The sequence below is a fragment of the Gadus macrocephalus genome, chromosome 3 (assembly GCF_031168955.1).
Source record: "Gadus macrocephalus chromosome 3, ASM3116895v1".
Lineage (NCBI taxonomy): Eukaryota > Metazoa > Chordata > Actinopteri > Gadiformes > Gadidae > Gadus > Gadus macrocephalus.
This window is the reverse complement of record NC_082384.1, coordinates 14238184-14256975: the sequence shown is the minus strand read 5'-3', so window position 1 is coordinate 14256975 and position 18792 is coordinate 14238184. Positions and strand designations below refer to the sequence as shown.

General features: G+C 41.5%; 1 protein-coding gene and 1 long non-coding RNA gene across 3 annotated transcripts; both read right to left on the bottom strand.

Moving 5' to 3' along the window:
* Positions 1 to 8034: 8034 nt before the first annotated feature.
* On the bottom strand, positions 8035 to 8597 carry LOC132453685 (uncharacterized). The gene is made up of 2 exons (XR_009524775.1): positions 8327 to 8597; positions 8035 to 8255 (listed from the first exon to the last, which is right to left on the bottom strand). It is a non-coding gene; the product is annotated as an uncharacterized LOC132453685 (long non-coding RNA).
* A 2930-nt stretch (positions 8598 to 11527) lies between these two features.
* On the bottom strand, positions 11528 to 14134 carry LOC132454232 (uncharacterized). Of its 2 annotated transcripts, none has more exons than XM_060047467.1 (3): positions 13762 to 14134; positions 13005 to 13269; positions 11528 to 12757 (listed from the first exon to the last, which is right to left on the bottom strand). In XM_060047467.1, the coding sequence occupies exons 1-3, from the start codon at positions 13932 to 13934 to the stop codon at positions 12083 to 12085; spliced, it is 1113 nt and encodes a 370-aa protein (XP_059903450.1). In that variant the 5' UTR covers positions 13935 to 14134; the 3' UTR covers positions 11528 to 12082. The 2 variants fall into 2 exon arrangements, with proteins under 2 accessions (XP_059903450.1, XP_059903451.1); XM_060047468.1 differs by having other exon boundaries at positions 13812 to 14133.
* Between the last annotated feature and the right edge of the window lie 4658 nt (positions 14135 to 18792).

The following is an 18792-nucleotide window of genomic DNA, read 5'->3' as shown; positions in this document are numbered from 1 at the left end:
CTGGGGAGGAAAGGACAAAGACCGGATCAGACCAGAACCGGATCAGACCACATCAGGACCGGATCAGACCAGACCAGATCTGATAGACCAGACTAGATCAGACAACAACAGAACTAGACCAGTGTAGAAATTACAAAACCAGAGTAGGACTACACCAGACAAGACCGGATCAGACCAGACAAAAGAAGCCGGGACCGGATTAAAAACGATTATTTTAAATATTATATTTTAAAGCTGCTATGGGTACGATTTTCGTATAAAGAGAGCGAGAAGAAAATAACAGAAGAGGGCAAGATATGAGAAGGCAAAGAAATGCCCCCCCCTCTCTGCTTCCTCCATACATTTCTGTGTCATGGGAAAGTGTTGGTTTCACACACATGTGATTAATAGGCATGTTGGATTGCCCGAGCCATTCGGGGAAGAGCTTGAACAGAAATTAGCGGGAAATAGGGCACAGTCAAGGTTGGAGCCAGCCGACCACTACATAACCCTGCCCTGATGTTGGGTTTAAAACAACAAGCTCAAGTGTCAAAATATAAAATCCCCTTTACTCACAACAAATAGCAACAGACAGCTGTGAGCACCAGACTTGTGATGATGACCCTGGGGAATGATCAGAAAATAACAAATTATTTTAATTGAAATAAGAATAAAATGTTGAATTATTCTCAACATCCAACAACTCTCTCACACGCATACGCACGCGCATACGCACGCATCCACGCACCTTGTCACTCACTCACTCGTTCACTCTTCAATGCCCAAGCAAACAGACCCATTGCACAAAACGTGAAGAACAAACGTGTTCTTATAAAGCAGTCAGCGCATGCAATATTAGGAATGAATTAACGCAGTCAACGTAAAAGTCCTATATAATAGCCTACAAATAAAATAACCTGCTCACCACAGAGTAGGCTATAGCATTCTTAAAGATCCTTATACCTCACTTCACTCTCAGGGTGTGTTATTTTATATATGTTACATCTATCTACCTCAGTTATCAAGGTCATGTCTTTTAGCACATTTTAGGGATAGCTTTAGCTGATAAGGATGCAAGACGACGCATTCGGCCTTCATCAAATCACCATTAACGCCTTCAGTCCAATCACCGCAACGGCTACGAGGAAGGGTTTATTGCACAGACATACAAATAGGCTTATATCTTGGACACCATCTTTTGTCAAGTAATAAGGAAAAACAAGACGCATAGAATAATCGTAGTGATTATCAGTTGCGTGATAACGGTACATACCCCCGGTTCGGTCCTTTTGGCACCAGGAATGGTGCAACGATCCCCACCAGCCCCCAGAGCGTGGTGAAGCAGATCATCGGCAGTGCAAGCGAGTGGGAAACCATTGTTAGCGGTGGTTAATATTATTGTGTATTTAGGAAACAATAAAATGACGGTGAATTGGGCGCGTTAGAATTAGACGCATCAATGGCCTCTCTCGGCCAGCAAGTGCGTCTCACACGCCCCGCCTACAACAAGGATGGAATATTTGATTGGCCGAATAGAATCTAAAACCTACCCTTGATTAGTGTTCCCGGATGTCTGTCAGAATTAGTGAGGCAGGGATTGGATCTTGTTTGTCCCACCAGTTCAGGGTCAGAGATAATAAAAACAATCAAGCAAAGTAGATTTTATTGCTTTGTTATGCGTGCCATCTGTTACAAGTGATAGCGAATTCAAAAACAAATGAATGGGGAAATTAATATCGGCCTAAGAATGCTGCAAAGTCCATGGGAGAATTAATATAGGCTTTTAATATATAAAAATGAAAGCTTTTACTTATTAGCTAGGCCTAAATAAATCTTGGAAGAGGAGATGCTGGTTCCTGCGATGCAATCAGTACATCAATATTGACCTTTCCAAGTTGGATATTGTCGACACAATATAAGGCCGGCCAAAATATGAATGGACTAATACATCAAATGGGAATGTCTGTGTGAAAATCTGTTAATCAAACTGCAAATTGTGAACGTAATTCAATCCAACATTGCCCCCTAGTGTACACCGTAAATAGGGCAAAATGAACTCAGGGATTAAGTGGCGAAGTCACGCCCCTTCCGGTAGAGAGAATATGAATGGGTTTCAATGGAGAGAAAGTAATCATTTTCTGGTCCATATGCCCTGGATTACACATATGTTGTTTGTGGATTTAAATGAGAATCTTTCATGCAAAGATTATTATTTTTTTTGTGTTAGGCCGCTTTGTGAACTACAGCTCGTCGCTTCTCTCGACCAGAATGATATACGTCACCACCCGCACTTCAAACTCATGGCGATCTCTCTGCTCCACTTCAACGCTTTTTTTTTATAAAAGGATAAAAGCATCGAAAGAGGTGAAAACCATTAAAGTTGATGTATGGTTTACTAGTGACGCACATGAACATGGAGGAACATGATTGACTTACTCAATATAAAATAATCAACCATCATATCACATAGGCTACTTTATTGTAACGTCTGTTGGCATGACTTTGCTCAGTTTCAAACGTTGTGTACTGGTAAACCAGCTCTAGATAAAGGGAAGTGTTGCCTCCCATACAATGGCTATATGTGCTTCTCATAAGTAAAAGCAAAAGGATAGTATGTGATAGGCATCAAAGAAATAAAGGCATTCAAACGTGAAACTTATCCTACTAAGTTCTGTTTAGTTCTGAATGGTTTCTATTGGATAAATAAACCCTGCTGTGAAGAACTTTTAGATTCCCAACCGGCTGTTTCCCAAGTGCACATGAACGGTCGCTGTCGGGAACACGCGTAAGCATGAGCGTCATCACCGGCGAGCCGACTCGTTGTCACCAGGAGAGTGAACGCGCCTAAAGACACGTCTCGAATGTGACGTCACGCTCCCAGCGAATGGCTTGGACAAGACCGACAATCTCCCAACCTTGCTACCTCAGTCTTGACCCTACCGAGTTTGCAGTTGGTGGGTTTTTTTCTCCCCTGGAACACGTAATAATAATTGTGGAATACGGTCATTGTTCCAAAATGATATAGTCTCTGTCCCATATGTAGTTGCATACTGGAATAATTGGGTGCATCTGACCTTAATTGGAAGAAAATCTGGACTTTACCATCTAAATTTTTGATCACTAACAAAATGAAAGAGGTATCTTTTAAGATTATACACCGTTACTATCCCTCTAAACTATTTTTTGCAAAGATTTAAATTAGATATAGATGTAAATTGCTCATTTTGTAATATGTACCCTGAAGATGTGACACATACATTTTGGAACTGTTCCCATTCAAATCATTTATGGAAAGATATTTGCACTTTTATCACTCGTTTCATTGACCCCAAGTTTTCCCTTGTATTGAACATGTATTGTTTGGTTTCTTCAATTGCACCTCTAGTCAAGCAAACCAATATTTTATTATAAACCTTATTGTTTTATTAGCTAAATGGCATATTCATAAATGTGAATACTCGAATCAGAAACCTCTTTTTGTTGTGTTTGAGAATGAAACCAGGCAATACATGGGGAATATTCTATGTTCTAGAAATGGGAAAGCTATTAAAACATTTAGTGTGTGTGCTCTTTATAATATTTTTATTAAATTGAATGCTGCATTTAGGTGTCTGTATTTTGTATGTCTACCATTTCTGTGCCCCCTGGCTGTTGTTGTATTGCTAATTGTCAATAAAATGCATAAAAGAAAAAGAAAAAGACAGATAATCTCCACATCGGCATAACAAAAAATCGACACATGCCCCGATTTATAATGGTTTTCACCGCTTTTGTCGTTGTTATCCTCCCCTTGGAAAAAGCGGTGAAGTGGAGCAGAGAGATCGCCATGTCTGTACCAGAGTGGTGGTGGTGTCACACTAAATTTGTACCGGCTGCCAAATTTGTACCGGACGCGTCATCCATACGTAATCCACTCCAAATCTGCCTGGCAACAGATGATCGCTCGCGTCGAATGACGTGAAAGGTTCACGAACATTCGCAAACCTTCTATCTAGCGATCCGTTATCTGTATTGTGCTATTTCGTCCTTGATCTGCTTTAAACACTCAGTTTACTTGCTAAATTTGATTAAACAATTAAATACAATACAAATATAAAGTAAAAACAAGTGTTATCTAGATCAGTTTTCTGTATTATGTTATTTCGTCTTTGGCAACATGAGTGCGAATGTTTTTTGAAACCCGCTTTAAACACTCAGTTTACTAGCTAAATTTGATCAAACAATTAAAAACAATACAAATATAAAGTAAAAACAAGTGTTATCTAGCGATCCGTTAACTGTATTATGTTATTTCGTCTTTGGCAACATGAGCGCAAATGTTTTTGGAACCTGCCCGGCAACGGACCATCTGCTGACAGGCAGGTTTGGAATGGATTACGTATGGATGACGCGCCCGGTACAAATTTGGCAGCCGGTACAAATTTAGTGTGACAATGGCGTATATCATTCGCGTCGAGAGCAGCGAGGGGCTGTAGTTCACAAAGCGGCCTCACACAAAAACCTAACATTATCAAACTTCTTCGCGAAATATTTTGGTTTTCTTTGCATGAAAAATTATAATTTAAATCCAAAAACAACATATGTGTAATCCAGGGCATATAAAGACTGGGACCAGAAAATAATTACTTTCTCTCCATAGAGTGGCGGAGTCAACCCCCTTCCGGTAGAGCTCATGGGACCTATGAGATCGAAAAATATGAATGGGTGTCAATGGAGAGAAAATAATTATTTTCTGGTCCCAGTCTTTATATGCCTGAAAAGAGCCAGAATTTAAATGACACCGCCCATGAGCAAAATATTACACTAACTTTTTAACTCCACTGTTACAGTAAATTGACTCCCTCCCGTAGCCTACAAACACCAGGCAATATCTGGACTTACAGAAGTTAACTGAAATATTGAAACCCCATTTTGTGTACCTATGGTGTGGCAGGCTGTGTAGCTGTATGGCAAAGATAACTACGTTTTGTAGGTTTTGACAAAAACGGAACAGCTTCGTAACAGAAGAGTTAACGATGTTGTTGCTCAACAAGACAACTGCTGGAGCTCCAATAAAGTTGCTTACAAATAAACTCCAACATGGGAATCGCTATTTTTTACCCGTCTGTGCTACGTTGGAAAATTACGTATTTAATGCAATATCCATTAACAGTTCAAAATGGTACCATGAAATGTCTTGTTTATTGTATTAACCAGTTCATTTCTTTTGTGAAAGTCACCAAAAGTCGAAAAAAGTTAAACGCAAGGTCACAGGCTAACAGTGGAGCTGTGTTGAGAACCAGCAGCCAAGAGCTTCCATGGAAACTTTCTACCCATGTTAAATAGATTTAGTTGGCAGTTCCTTTTCTGCCCATTCTTTTTTAAACTTGTGGAAGCACTTTGCAGTACTGGGAGACACCATTTCTAACGGCAATGGAACTAGATTCTAAAAATATCAAAAGATGCCCAATGCAAATACCTTTAACCCATAGTTGTGTTTTATCAAGAGTTTCATTGACCACAAATTGAGCAGAAATATTTTGCATACAAATCTTTAAATAGTTTAACCACATTAAGAAAAATACATTTGTTCATTTTTTTTATTAGTAAAGCCACAAGTTTTGCACATTATCCAAACAGAATACCTGAATTGCACAGACATACAAATAGGCTTATATCTTGGACACCATCTTTTGTCAAGTAATAAGGAAAAACAAGACGCATAGAATTATCGTAGTGATTATCAGTTGCGTGATAACGGTACATACCCCCGGTTCGGTCCTTTTGGCACCAGGAATGGTGCAGATTTTGATATTTCAGCCCTTTCGGGTTAAAACAAGAGAAAAGGACAACCTAACAAGAGTGAAAAGTTTGGGTTAGGTGACCTATAGTTCAAAGATGTCCCTGGTCAGGTAGACTAAATAAAAGTGTATTCCCAATTGCTCCAGGACATTCGTGTAATTTACTTGTGAGCTCTCCCTCAAGCCTAGAGAGACATCAGTGTTGAACCACCAACTGAAAGGGTATTTGCCATTAGTATGAGTGACAACATTTCATGGCTATTAATTTAGTTCATTATATTTAGCCGATTTGAATAGACTTTTCTAGCAGGTGAGGCTGTCAAAGAACTAAATATGGAGCAACTACAAAAAGTAAATTTGCAGCATGACCAAATTATACAAAAAGTATAGGAACTGTTCTAGCAGATATGTTTTAGAAGTCTCTTTTGATAGGCAGGGAATAATTGTCTTTGTCACCCTGTAGTCATGCCATCAAATCTGTTGGGCAAAGTACCGCTACTGATTAATCCAGTAGACTCACCAGTCAAGTCCCCCTAGTTAGAAAATGGAAGAAACCCAGTTAGTCATGTTAATTATTCTGTTGTTGCAAATGAAGACTAATACTTTCCACATATTGCGATCCACGTTACTGGCTGCAGTCTTGGATTTTATAGTTCTATATGAATAGATTCAATTTACTAAACTATTAATCATGCTTCAGAAGAATTAACCTTTCTTGGATGGCAGATCTACCACAAGCCTCCATTGCCACAACCTCCAGATGGCTTACGACCTACGGCAACTCCTCGACTACTGCAAGCCAACAAATTGGCTCTTGCACACCAGACACGCATTTTGCTTTATTTAGGTTTTCAAGCATCTTAAAATACCCAAATCATCGCTCCAATACACAAGTCAGCTAATGGCCTACAAGGAAATGCTGAAGCTAGTGTTAATGATTGCGATAGAAATGGACAAGCTTGCGTGTACAAATATGCAACTAGAATTGCAAGGTTCACAGCCCAGTTGCATAAGTGGTCACAACCGTTGGATTGTAAGCAAGGGTAAAAAAATAAATAAAAATCCCACAAACTAGTCAACATGGTCAATTGAAAGCCTGTACAAAACGACCCTGGAATAGTCAAATGCAGCTTTACTGCTGATGAATTAAGCCAACTTGCATAAACATCCAATGGTAAACAGTATACAAATGCAATCAAGGTTGCACTCACACTAGGCCTCATGGCCGTCGCAAGTGTGGCCTGGCCACGGTAGGCTCTTGTACATACGCCATCACGTCGCTAGCATCCAAACAATTCTACCAAACCTTAACCAACTAGTGAAAAATGGAACAAAACTTTAGCACACACCCAGTGACTAATCACCTTGTCCAGGGGTGTTCCAACATGGTTTACCAGAGGGCCTTGTGGACTTAAAGTAAGCCACACATTTGACAGAGACAGCACGGAATGACGTTAAACTAAGCTAATCTACAGGTTACTAGTGCTAGTGCAATTCCATGAGCATTTTGCACAATATTTGTACTCCAATGCTACGTAAAGCAGGCTTTTTCAGAAACCCGTAGCCTGCTACATTGAAGGGCAACTGTAACAAATCCTGACCAAGACCGAAAGATGGCTCTGGAAGCCACTACGGCCCACGCAGCAGATTACTGCGTGGGCCGTGGTGGCTTCCAGATCAACCCTTCGGTGGACCATTCATACACATGTATTCCGAGGATGTTTTGAAGACACTGGAGTCCCATGGCACTAGATTCCTTTGAAGACTAAGTTGGTATGGGGGGGCCCCTTTGGGCCCCCCCCCCCCATAGATCTTGTCAGTCATCTAACACCTGTTAAGAAAAACACACACACATCACAAGATACAAATCAGCAAAGCTAGGTTAACAAACAGCGGCGACATGCATGTCAAGGTGCAAAGAGCAGGGATACTGATGGCTTGTGTCTGAGGAGACAGCCCAAAAACGTCAACAATTAATACAGGAAAATAACTTTTACTCACTGCGGTGGTCTGTTTCGAAGTGCCATGTTGGTAGCAATATTTGTCTGGGCTGTTCAGTCAAATGCCCACAAAAATCGAAAACTTTCAACCCTCACTAAACTCAACCTCGATTGACACAGGCCGATGCGAAAAGTAAACCAAACCCATTGTTTTCAGCTTTAATAAAGGGGTGCGTGACAGGTGATCTCAATTAAGAGCTAATCAGAAAGAACACTGATCGGCCATGAGTGAGACGTTCAAAACGAGGACGAGGATTTAACGGCATTGTTACCATTCAAATTCAAATTTCTTTATTATTGGATAGGGTATGATATCAATGATTTGGGCTTTGAGTAGGCCTATATTTCTTAAATATATTTCTTACATTTTTTCACCCCTTCGCCTTTTGAATATGAAATCTATAATCTCAGCCTCTCTATAATTTGCCCAACACATATTTTATCGTTCAAATAAAATCCCATCCTTATTTTGCCATTCATATTGAATCTTTACTGTCTTTCATTGTACAACACAATCATCTAATAATTATTCATAACGCTCTTCCATCTCCTTGGCTGCATTAAGACGAGGCTCGGGTCAGAGCAAAGATCGGGATCCACACATGATAAGGGATAAAGTTATTTATTAGAATAAAGTAAGTATCATGAAATCTGTTAAGGGATTAGTGTACCGTATGGAAGATTAGAAAATGTGCGATTATATGGTTTGGACAGAAAACCAGTACCAAAATCACAAGGACCGACCGAGCCAGAACGGAGGAAACTTACCCAGACAGACAAAACAAATACTGGGAACAACAAACCATCTTTACCATGTTGGAAATACTCAAACAAAATGCAACAAACCAAACTTGAACAGCAAACCAACATATGTGACCAACCAACTGAACTACTGACCAAACACACAATTCTTTCGACTAGCCTGATGGACATGAAGGACAACGGCGGCGGCGGCGGCGGCTGGTGCTGCCGGCGGCGGGCAGCCGCGCAGACACCACACGATGTCAAGGTCTGAGGGACCACCTTTGGATCCACTTCCTTCCTTCAGCTAAATATCTATTATTTTATTTTATTGTATGACAATGTTTATATGTGAAGCACTTTGAGTCTGCCTTGTGTATGAAAAGTGCTATATAAATAAAGTTGCCTTGCCTTGCCTTCCTCTGGTATCCACTGAGCCTACCATTCACTAGCTCTGGGGTCCACTTCCTCCGTGATGAACTTCCTCTGGGCTCTATTTCGCCTGGGATCCATTTCTCGGGGATACCCTCCCGTATTGTAGACTTCATCCCAGATCGACTTCCTTTGGAATCTGTTTCCTTTATTAGAATCAACCCGACACGGAATACACTTCCTATAAATTCCACTTGTTCATTCCCCTGTCTGAACAATAACGGGGCAGGGAGATTTGCACCAAAGGGAGGACCTTTTTGGTGTCCACAGGCAGGGGCGGACTGGCCATCGGGAGGTTCGGGAGATTTCCCGAACGGCCGGTCGATTTCAGGCCGAGCCGGCCGGCCGTAATTCTTTTAGATTTTTTTTATTATTATTATTATTATATTTTTTTTTATTACATATTTATATTATATTTTTTGTTGTAAAAGATGTAAAAAAAATATGAAAAAGTTAAGTAAGCCATGATTTGGGACGGCCTGCGGCCGGATATTTGCTTACAGCGCGAAACGGAGCTCTTGCCTGACGGTGAAACTGGGCCGATGTATTGCTGTCAATTTAGAGGGGGGAGCACCCCCACAGTGTATGGGGGAAAAGCGAGCGGCCAAAGCGAGCGGCCGAACGGCCCCTCCCAACTTATTTCTGATTGGCTCAGCCTGACACACGGCCGGGTCACTTACTTCTCGTTGATCTCACTGAAGTTACACCGAAATACGAAAATGTCAAAAAGGTGGTGGAGAGGAAAATGAATTGGGTGGCACTCAGAAGTTGAGGTTGAAAAGGAAAAAAGTGTTAGAGCAAGACGCAGCCAAATGTGCTAAATTAACCGACCATTTCCGTGGAAAAGCCAAGGTTGACGGCGACGCCCCTGTCAGCGAGACCAATGGTGAGGCGGGAACAGGACACAGCAGCATAGCTATGACAGGTGCACTAGCGAGCATGTTTGGCAATATAATAATGACTTAAACTAATTATGGAAGTAGGCCCTACCAGAGACGTCGGAGAAACTATTCATAATATTGTAATGCCCACGGAAGAGGCAGTGAATGAAGTATTGATTAGAGAGCGATTTATTAGATACCACCGCTAATAAACCATTGGAACACTTCAACACTGGTAACCACAGCAACGGACAACAAACCCCGGCCCGCCCCCATCTCCCAAACCCTGTGTATGTGTCAATGACAATTTTTTTCCACTAAAATAATTCTATCTTGCACTATTTAGATCATTTTCAGCCTTGATTTACCTTTCTAGGCACATGCAATTTCTAATATTTTGTACATGGACAAGATTGCTTATAAAATATTTCCCAGTGATCTTCACAATATTCTAAACACATGCACATCCCAACATTGACATGCAGTTGCAATGCACATATCCACGGATAAGGACTCATTTTTATTATTTTACACCGGGGCAAAATTCTACGCGCGCTATTCCTGCGGTCTCATAAAAGGCCTCTCCATCCCAAAGTCCCGGGCCAAATTTTTGGGCCAGTCCATCCCTGTCCACAGGGCATCCTCTTCCCTGTCCTCTTCAGAATGAACATGTTCATTCTGCCATTTGAACATGTTCATTCTGTCTCCCATTGAAGATGTAGCTATGGTGCCCAAACCCCTCCTCCTAACTCCTCCCCCAAGAGTTCTGTTGCGTTTTGTATCAGTCCCAGAAATGCCTGAGGCTGAAACTTTGAATGAGGTTCAGCCCCAGGCTATAGCTTGTTTGAACGATGGTAATGAACAGCTTAGCCAATAATTACTCATGCCAATTAACGGTTATGGTTAGAGGGCCAATTAGTAGCAGGGTAATAATAGGACATTGCACCTTCTATAAAATAATGAGATCACAAAAGTGATGTTCTTTATTAACCCCCAGTAGCGAACTTTTGCACAAGTGCAATTAATTAAGTAAAACATACAGCATAAGCCTTCAATATCTTTATAAACAGCATCATCATATCTTAAAACATACTTTTTTAGTTCAGCTGTCTTATCTTTCTCAGAAGTCTGGAACCTCTCAGTTATTAAGAGTTATTAAGGGGCGCAGATGAAAATGCCTATTTACGGAATTGGATTGACCTACCAACCGATCCGAGCAACGAATCTTGTGGCACATCAGGGCCACAAGATTCGACATCTTAGTTGTTTATGAAAATGCCTCAACTGCAATCCCATAGGGCACTCCTCTGTAAAGTTATTGTATCAAGCCCGCCCCATATAAGATAATGGCGGTGATTGGCCTGACCCGGACCAGATCTTGTGGAAATTTGTCTGAACGGAAGGGGAGCTGGACGCATATGATAGAGCGAATATTACACTAGCTTGGCAAAAAAACGAAATGGGTACATTGCTCTAATTCTACCACCAATTGTGTGTCTCTTTGATTCTAATCTAACGCATTTTTGGTTATTGTGTTTTCTTCCCTTATTAATGTATGGTTTTGCTTGTGTGGAGTTTTTTGTATCATTGCCATTTTAAAAGAAAATTGTATGAATACAATTTGATTTGAATTAGTTTAAAATTCAGAAATTAGCCAACCCTTAGCCAATGCACAAATGCAACTAAAATCATCAACCCTAGAATACCGAAATGATCGATGGTTACAGACTTATATTGTTTGTTGTAATTCAGAATACAGTTTTTATGCAACTATATATAGAAGTGTAGTAAATATGAATACAATTAATTTGCCATTTCTTCAATGTAGTTTAAAAATAACGTTTTGCTTACTTACATTTAATGGCACATATAGCAATGAAATACAATGAAATGAAATTTTACATTGGATATCTAGAAGAAAATTGAAATACATTGTCTGATACAAAATAAATATTATGAGAGCAGTACAAAATTATTCTGTACAATACTCATATTGTATAATATAATCTATCACATGTATGTAGCAGATACAAGGCGTACATGTTTTTGACAATTGGTACACAATTGGTACACAAGCTCCTCAGAATCAAGATGTGTATCATCTTTTTCCTCCCTGGTTTTAAATGCATTGTTCACAATCATAATCAAAAGGTATTCACAGCACGAACCGCCGGATCCCAGCAACCATCCTTTCCCAGCAATTCTATAGTCCGGCACTTCCATAGAGCATGTGCACACAATAGTTCTCTAGCTGTTGAGGGGGCTGAGGTTAAAGTTGAGTGATTTGGTTGTGGATCTCTTTCAAACTCTCCAGGCTCGCCTCGGGCCCGTCCTCAGAGGTCACGAACCCGGGGTACGTGGAATGGAACTGGGCCGGGCGCGGCTCCGACGGGGTATCGCCCTCCCCAAATGCCGACAGAGACGACAGCAGCGGAATCAGCTTGGCGTGAGCGTAGTCGATCTCGAAGCCCTCAAAGATAAGCCCCACGCCCTTGGCTTCAAGCCCCTCCCCTATGAGCGCGGCTACCTGCCGGGTTGCCAACGCCAGGGCCTCGTAATCCCCCCTTTCCAACCGGAAGATATCGGAGGTCAGCGGCCGCCGCGGAACGACCACGGTGAGCCCGGGGGCGTTGGGGAAGGGGGTGAGGAAGGCCACGTGGCCACGGTCCTCCCACACACGCCACTGGGGCTCCTCGCCACGCACAATGCGGGAAAACAGTCCTGGGTGGCCAGGGTCCTCACCCAGGAAGGTGAGGTCTGCGGGGGCGTCTGGAGAGGGCAGCCCAGTCCGGACCTTTTCTTGGATGTCAGCCAGATGGGCGTCACTCCAGCGGGGGCCACTCTTGGAGGTGCAGTAGCCAGGGTCAAAGGGGCAGTACTCCTCCTTCGCGGCCAGATGGGGGCGCCACTCAGCATCAAGGCCGTGCAGTGGAAGGATACGAATCTGTGGACCCAAACATGCATATATTCATTGCAACTTAATTGGGCAATTTCATTTGAATGTACTCTTTCTCCCTCCTGATTTATTTTATTCTGGATAGTTTTCTAACTTAAAAGAAGAATTAAGTGACAGAATGGACAGAGAAGCGATGACAGTAAAAAAAAGAAGAAGCTAATAAACAAACCAATAGTACAAAAATGAATGAGCAAACCATTGAGTAGACCAGATGAGGTTAAAAGGAGTTCTTTACCTGTGCTGGTGTGTTGGTCTGTGGCCTGGTGACCAACGCACACCTGCGTACCCCAAGTCTGTCACAGAGCAGGGCCCCTACTGCCCGGGCCCCCAGCAGCATGGACAGGTACTCGGGCTCCCCTAGCTGGAAGATGCTGGCCTCGCCGCTCCCAGTGGCCCTCTGCTCCAGGATAACAGAGCCAGGGGTCCAGGGTCGCGGGTGCAGGTAGGCTACCAACTCTGGAGACTCCCACACGACGTTGCGGTACCGGGATGAGGACATCCTACCGACAATGAACAAAATTAATAAATGAACTACTTCGATATCTTGATTGTTTCTTTTTTTTCTAAATATTCATAAACTAGAATGATTGTATGCAAATAGGATATTAACTTGAGAATAAAACACAAGACTGTTTTAACTACACAGACCCATATTTTGAACATTTAGGTCAAATTATCTGCAGCGCTCTGCAAAATAAAATGACAGTGTTTTGGAAACAACGGCTACGCCCACTGCTGTCTATTACCAATGGGCCAACTACCCGTAGCATAACAACATGTTGTGGGCTAAGAAGTTTAGTCTACCTGTAGAATAGTGAAAATTGTCCGGAAATATTCTGTATTTTAACGTTTTAACCATTGATAAGATTTCAATCCGACAGGTAGCAGGAAGAACCTCACAGTGACCAAATAACAACGTGGACAAAGAAAGCTATTCCACGACCTGGCCTCTTTTCTAGTTTCTAGGTCTAGTTGCGTTTAACCTAACATACCTTCGAACCAGACACCTCATCAACCACATGAAACGCAGGGGAGAACTGACCTGAGGGCTACTCCCGGCTCGTACAGAAAGGTACAATAGGTATAGACAGCGATCAATGTAACGATGATCGTGCTGATGGTTTGTATCATGACACACTCTCACAAGATCCAGAGCGGAAGTCATTCAAATATTAACCGTGACGTATCCTTAAAGGAGAGGTTGGAGATAAGTAGTGTTTTGAAAGATGTATCGTGTGAGCAGCACGAGTAACAGTTTATTTGCGCTGATCGCGAACTGTCCCGTAACGGTAGCTAAAATGCAGTATTCGCTCTCAACCCCTTTCCTGTAAGTTTGAGCAAAGCTGCAGTTCTGAGTCCGGACGCACGGGGGCGCTAAATAGATAAATAAGAGGAGAATGGAAGAAGCTCAACGCCCCATTGGAAAAAAAAGAAGGTATCTTGTAATTATAAAAAACAAACTTATTGCGAATTATAACATAGTCTAAATCAAATTCAGCAAAGCATGAACTCATTATAAAGGGCAAATCGAAGCGTCGAACTATTATTTCAACTATTTATTATTGCTGCCCTCTTGTACGTCGTTTTATTACCCTTATTCTGTTTAGCAAAACAAACGACACAATAACGCTTTCACGCAAAACAGAAACATCGAGTCTTCAAAGTGTGTGTTAAAGGTTATTATTGACTGCTGACAGCATTGACAAGAATGAGGACAACCTAACTACTATCAGCTCGGCTTCTAATCTAACTACTCCCACATGCAGGCCGAGTTTAACTCCCTTTCAGCCCACTAAACCTGATAAGAGTGAGTATGAATACTACACTAGAGCAGCCTGAATCTCAGGCTTCTTTATCTCTCTACGCAACGACTAGAACGGTGTGTTCAAATGAGCGTTATTGGGCAGAGGGCGGGGCATGATGGGCCATGTTTCAGATGTTTCAGATATTGCTTTTTCAGATTTTCGTGAAAAAATATATGTTTTATTCTCCTCTCGTTATTTTCATCAGGTTCGTATGGTTCTTGCAGTATTATTTTCGCTCTCTGTCTCCAGGGAGTGGGATCTTTCGTAAGCAGTTCGTAGGAAGTAAGACACCAGAAACAGCGTTACACAACGCCGTGAGAACGCCACAGTTGATGATCATTTCTTGACACCCACAGACAACAGGTAGTTGCCTCAGGACTCAGTCAATCTGGTTGGACATCAGCTGTTACTTCATCTCTTTTGAGCAGAACTAGAAAAGAAGATAGCCTACTGAGCTTAACGTATGTTGGATTGTGAGGAACACTGCAGTAGTAAATGCAAGTGTGTAATTAGCGAGGTCTTATCTTTTTAAAGTCGTTGGGTATTATCACTAATAAGCAGCTCAGTACCTGAATCTACAGCACCACATGCTATATTGACACAACAGAGACGTTCAGATGTTGGTAATTACAACAGAAAAAAGCTCAAATACAGACAAATAGACCTAGAAACGAGTTGATGATCATGTATAACAAGTTATCTTATGAATTGGAATGGGAAGCAGTTTGCTTCCCATTCCTTCTTGTTATAGAGCATTAATCGGATGGGACCCAACAGGATCAAAACACTGAGTCACTATAAAAGACAGTGTGTTTTAACCAACCATAATATTTGCCAAGTTATTTTTCTAGTAAAAGTCCATGCACACACTGCTTTGTCTTTCTTTGAGCTGTAAAGTATATTTTGGTTTGACTAAAAGTAGCCTACATCTTTCTCAAATATATTCCCCCTGATTCTCCAGCACCCTTGCCAACACTTCTCACCAATGCTTTTCAGCCAAAGATCAGTACAGGAAATGACAGAGGAGCTCTTGTATGGGCTGGGGTATAGGTATTAATAACAACTTCTGTCAGTCGTTTTGTCATTGGCTCATTCAGAAAAACATATTTGAAAGCCTTGACCGCTCTGCTGGCCTACCCTGGAAACATGGATGGTGAATAAACCTGACCCTAGCTTGCCCTGAGAGGAGATTTGGTTGTTTACATGGATTTTAATCTTGGCGTGTGTCTGTCATGATTCTATTTACGATTAGCTAAACTGCCGTGAACGTTGGTGCACGGAATACCACATTCCTTCATGAGTAGACATGAAGTCTGTGGTATATTTCCTGAGAAAGAGACTCTAAGAACGACAGTCTACAAGACCATGAAACCCTATTGAGCAGATGGTCTACCGTTGGTTTAACAACATAAACCCTGTACATACGATGGTTTACAATGGGATTAACAGAGCATGAACCCTGTGGACACGACGGTTTACAATGTGTTGACAGAGAAAAATCCTTGTGGACAAAATGGTTGACAATTTAACAGAGCTTAAAGACTGGAAACAATGAATTACAATGTGTTTAATATAGAGCCAAACTATCAAAATCAAGGTTAACAATGTTTTCAACTTTCAGCAAAAAATATGATATGTCCTGAGCAACATTCATTGGATAAAAAGAGAAGTGCCATTTAAATGTCACATTGTCTTTAGTTTGGTCTGCCAGAGTAAAATATGAATTATATCGTGGCATTTTATTAAGCTTTTTATTGAGTGACAAAATACATTACTCAGCTAAATCTCATTCTCTCCGTTATCCAAATTATGTAACTATGGTTCCACTGCTTCTAGTCTATACTTAATAAAAAAAATGAAAAGATTAATAAACAGCATCAACAAGTAGGCAAAGTTTAATTTTGCTTTACAGTAACTTTGCAGCAGCAGCAGAGGGCTTGCCGATTAGGGATCCCATGACTGGACTCATGGCCTACTGCAGAAGTTATGCGTTGGAGAATATGCCAAAATATGCAAAAAAAAGATTTGCATGGATGACTAACGTACACCTACACAAACCTGCTGATGTCTATTCTTGTTCATAAACCTGTCTGCGGCACCACGCCTTCCATTCGAGCTTGTCAAGAAATGGTTACTGTTCTGAACAGCTGGTCAAACGCAGACTAGACAAAATCCCTGCTGCAAACGTAGACACACCTGTTCTGACCCCTCACCCCTCACTTCTCACTTCCTTGTAGAGTGGAACCAGAATGACTACTGTGAAACTGAGAAGAAACCACCTGAGGCCGGTTTTCACTATTCACATGAGACAAGATCAGTTTAAACTTTAATGCTCGAATGTTAAAACCAATGCTGCTAGTACTGTAGATATTTACCATAATCAATTTAATTTGTGCTTCATTGTACTTGTAATATAAGTAAGGGCTAAAATGGGAAAGAAAAATGGACTAGACCGCGTTTGAGGAAACAAATACAATTCGTTGCCATAAGCGATTAATGCTAGTACCGAGGCAATAAACCCAAGCTCACCATTGCAACAGTTAATGTTAAGGATCATCCCCCACTGATGTTCTACTTGATGGGCAACAAGGGCCACTGGGAGCGGCGAGGCCAGCATCTTCCAGCTAGGGGAGCCCGAGTACCTGTCCATGCTGCTGGGGGCCCGGGCAGTAGGGGCCCTGCATGCTCTGTGACAGACTTGGGGTACGCAGGTGTGCGTTGGTCACCAGGTCAGAGTCCCGTCTCGGTAGCTAAAATTCAGTATTAGCTCTCAACCCCTTTCCTGTAAGTTTGAGCAAAGCTCAAGTTCTGAGGCCGGACGCACGGGGGGGGGGGGGGATAGATAACTAAGAGGAGAATGGAAGAAGCTCAACGCCCCATCGGGAAAAAAAAGAAGGTATCTTAATAATAATTATAAAAACCAAACTTATTGCGAATTATAACATAGTCTAAATCAAATTCAGCAAAGCATGAAATCATTATAAAGGCCAAATCAAAGCGTAAATAAATTAACTATTATTTCAACTATTTATAATTGCTGCCCTCCTGTGTATGTCGTTTTATTAGCTTTGTTCTGTTTAGCAAAACAAACAACGCAATAAGGCTTTCACGCAAAACAGAAACATCGAGTCTTCAAAGTGTGTGTTATTATTGACTGCTGAAAGCATTGATAAGAATGAGGACAACCTAACTACTATCAGGTCGGCTTCTAATCTAACTACTCCCACATTCAGGCCGAGTTTATAACTCCCTTTCAGCCCACTAAACCTGATAAGAGTGAGTGTGAATACTACACTAGAGCAGCCTGAATCTCAGGCTTCTTTATCTCTACGCAGAGGGCGGGACATGGGCCATGTTTCAGATATTGCCTTTTCCAATTTTCGTGAAGAAAATATATTTTATTCTCCTCTCGTTATTTTTGTAAGGTTCGTATGGTTCTCGCAGTATTATTTTCGCTCTCTGTCTCCAGGGAGTGGGATCTTTGGTAAGCAGTTCGTAGGACGTAAGACACCGGAAATAGCGTTACACAACGCCGTGAGAACGTCACAATTGATGATCATTTCTAGACACCCACAGACAACAGGTCGTTGCCTCAGGAGCCAATCTGGTTGGTCAGGGACATCAGCTGTTACTTCATCTCTTTTGAGCAGAACTAGAAAAGAAGATAGCCTACTGAGCTTAACGTATGTTGGATGGTGAGGAACACTTCAGTAGTAAATGCAAGTGTGTCATTAGCGAGGTTTTATCTTTTAAAGTCGTTGGGTATTATCACTAATAAGCAGCTTAGTACCTGAATCTACAGCACCACATGCTATATTGACACAACAGAGACGTTCAGATGTTGGTTATTACAACAGAAAAAAGCTCAAATAGAGACAAATAGACCTAGAAACGAGTTGATGATCATGTATAGCAAGTTATCTTATGAATTGGAATGGGAAGCCGTTTGCTTCCCATTCCTTCTTGTTATGGAGCATTTATCGGATGGGACCCAACAGGATTAAAACACTGAGTCACTATAAAAGACAGTGTGTTTTAACCAACCATAATATTTGCCAAGTTATTTTTCTAGTAAAAGTCCATGCACACACACTGCCGTCTTTCTTTGAGCTGTAAAGTATATTTTGGTTTGACTAAAAGTAGCCTACATCTTTCTCAAATATATTCCCCCTGATTCTCCAGCACCCTTGCCAACACTTCTCACCAATGCTTTTCAGC

What these genes read in the sequence shown, in the direction of transcription:
- LOC132454232 (XM_060047467.1), bottom strand. Translation starts at nt 13,934, where the DNA reads ATGACTTCCGCTCTGGATCTTGTGAGAGTGTGTCATGATACAAACCAT. An exon ending in ATGAGGTGTCTGGTTCGAAG is followed by an intron (nt 13,270 to 13,761) that starts GTATGTTAGGTT and finishes CATTGTCGGTAG; the next exon opens with GATGTCCTCATCCCGGTACC. An exon ending in AGACCAACACACCAGCACAG is followed by an intron (nt 12,758 to 13,004) that starts GTAAAGAACTCC and finishes TTGGGTCCACAG; the next exon opens with ATTCGTATCCTTCCACTGCA.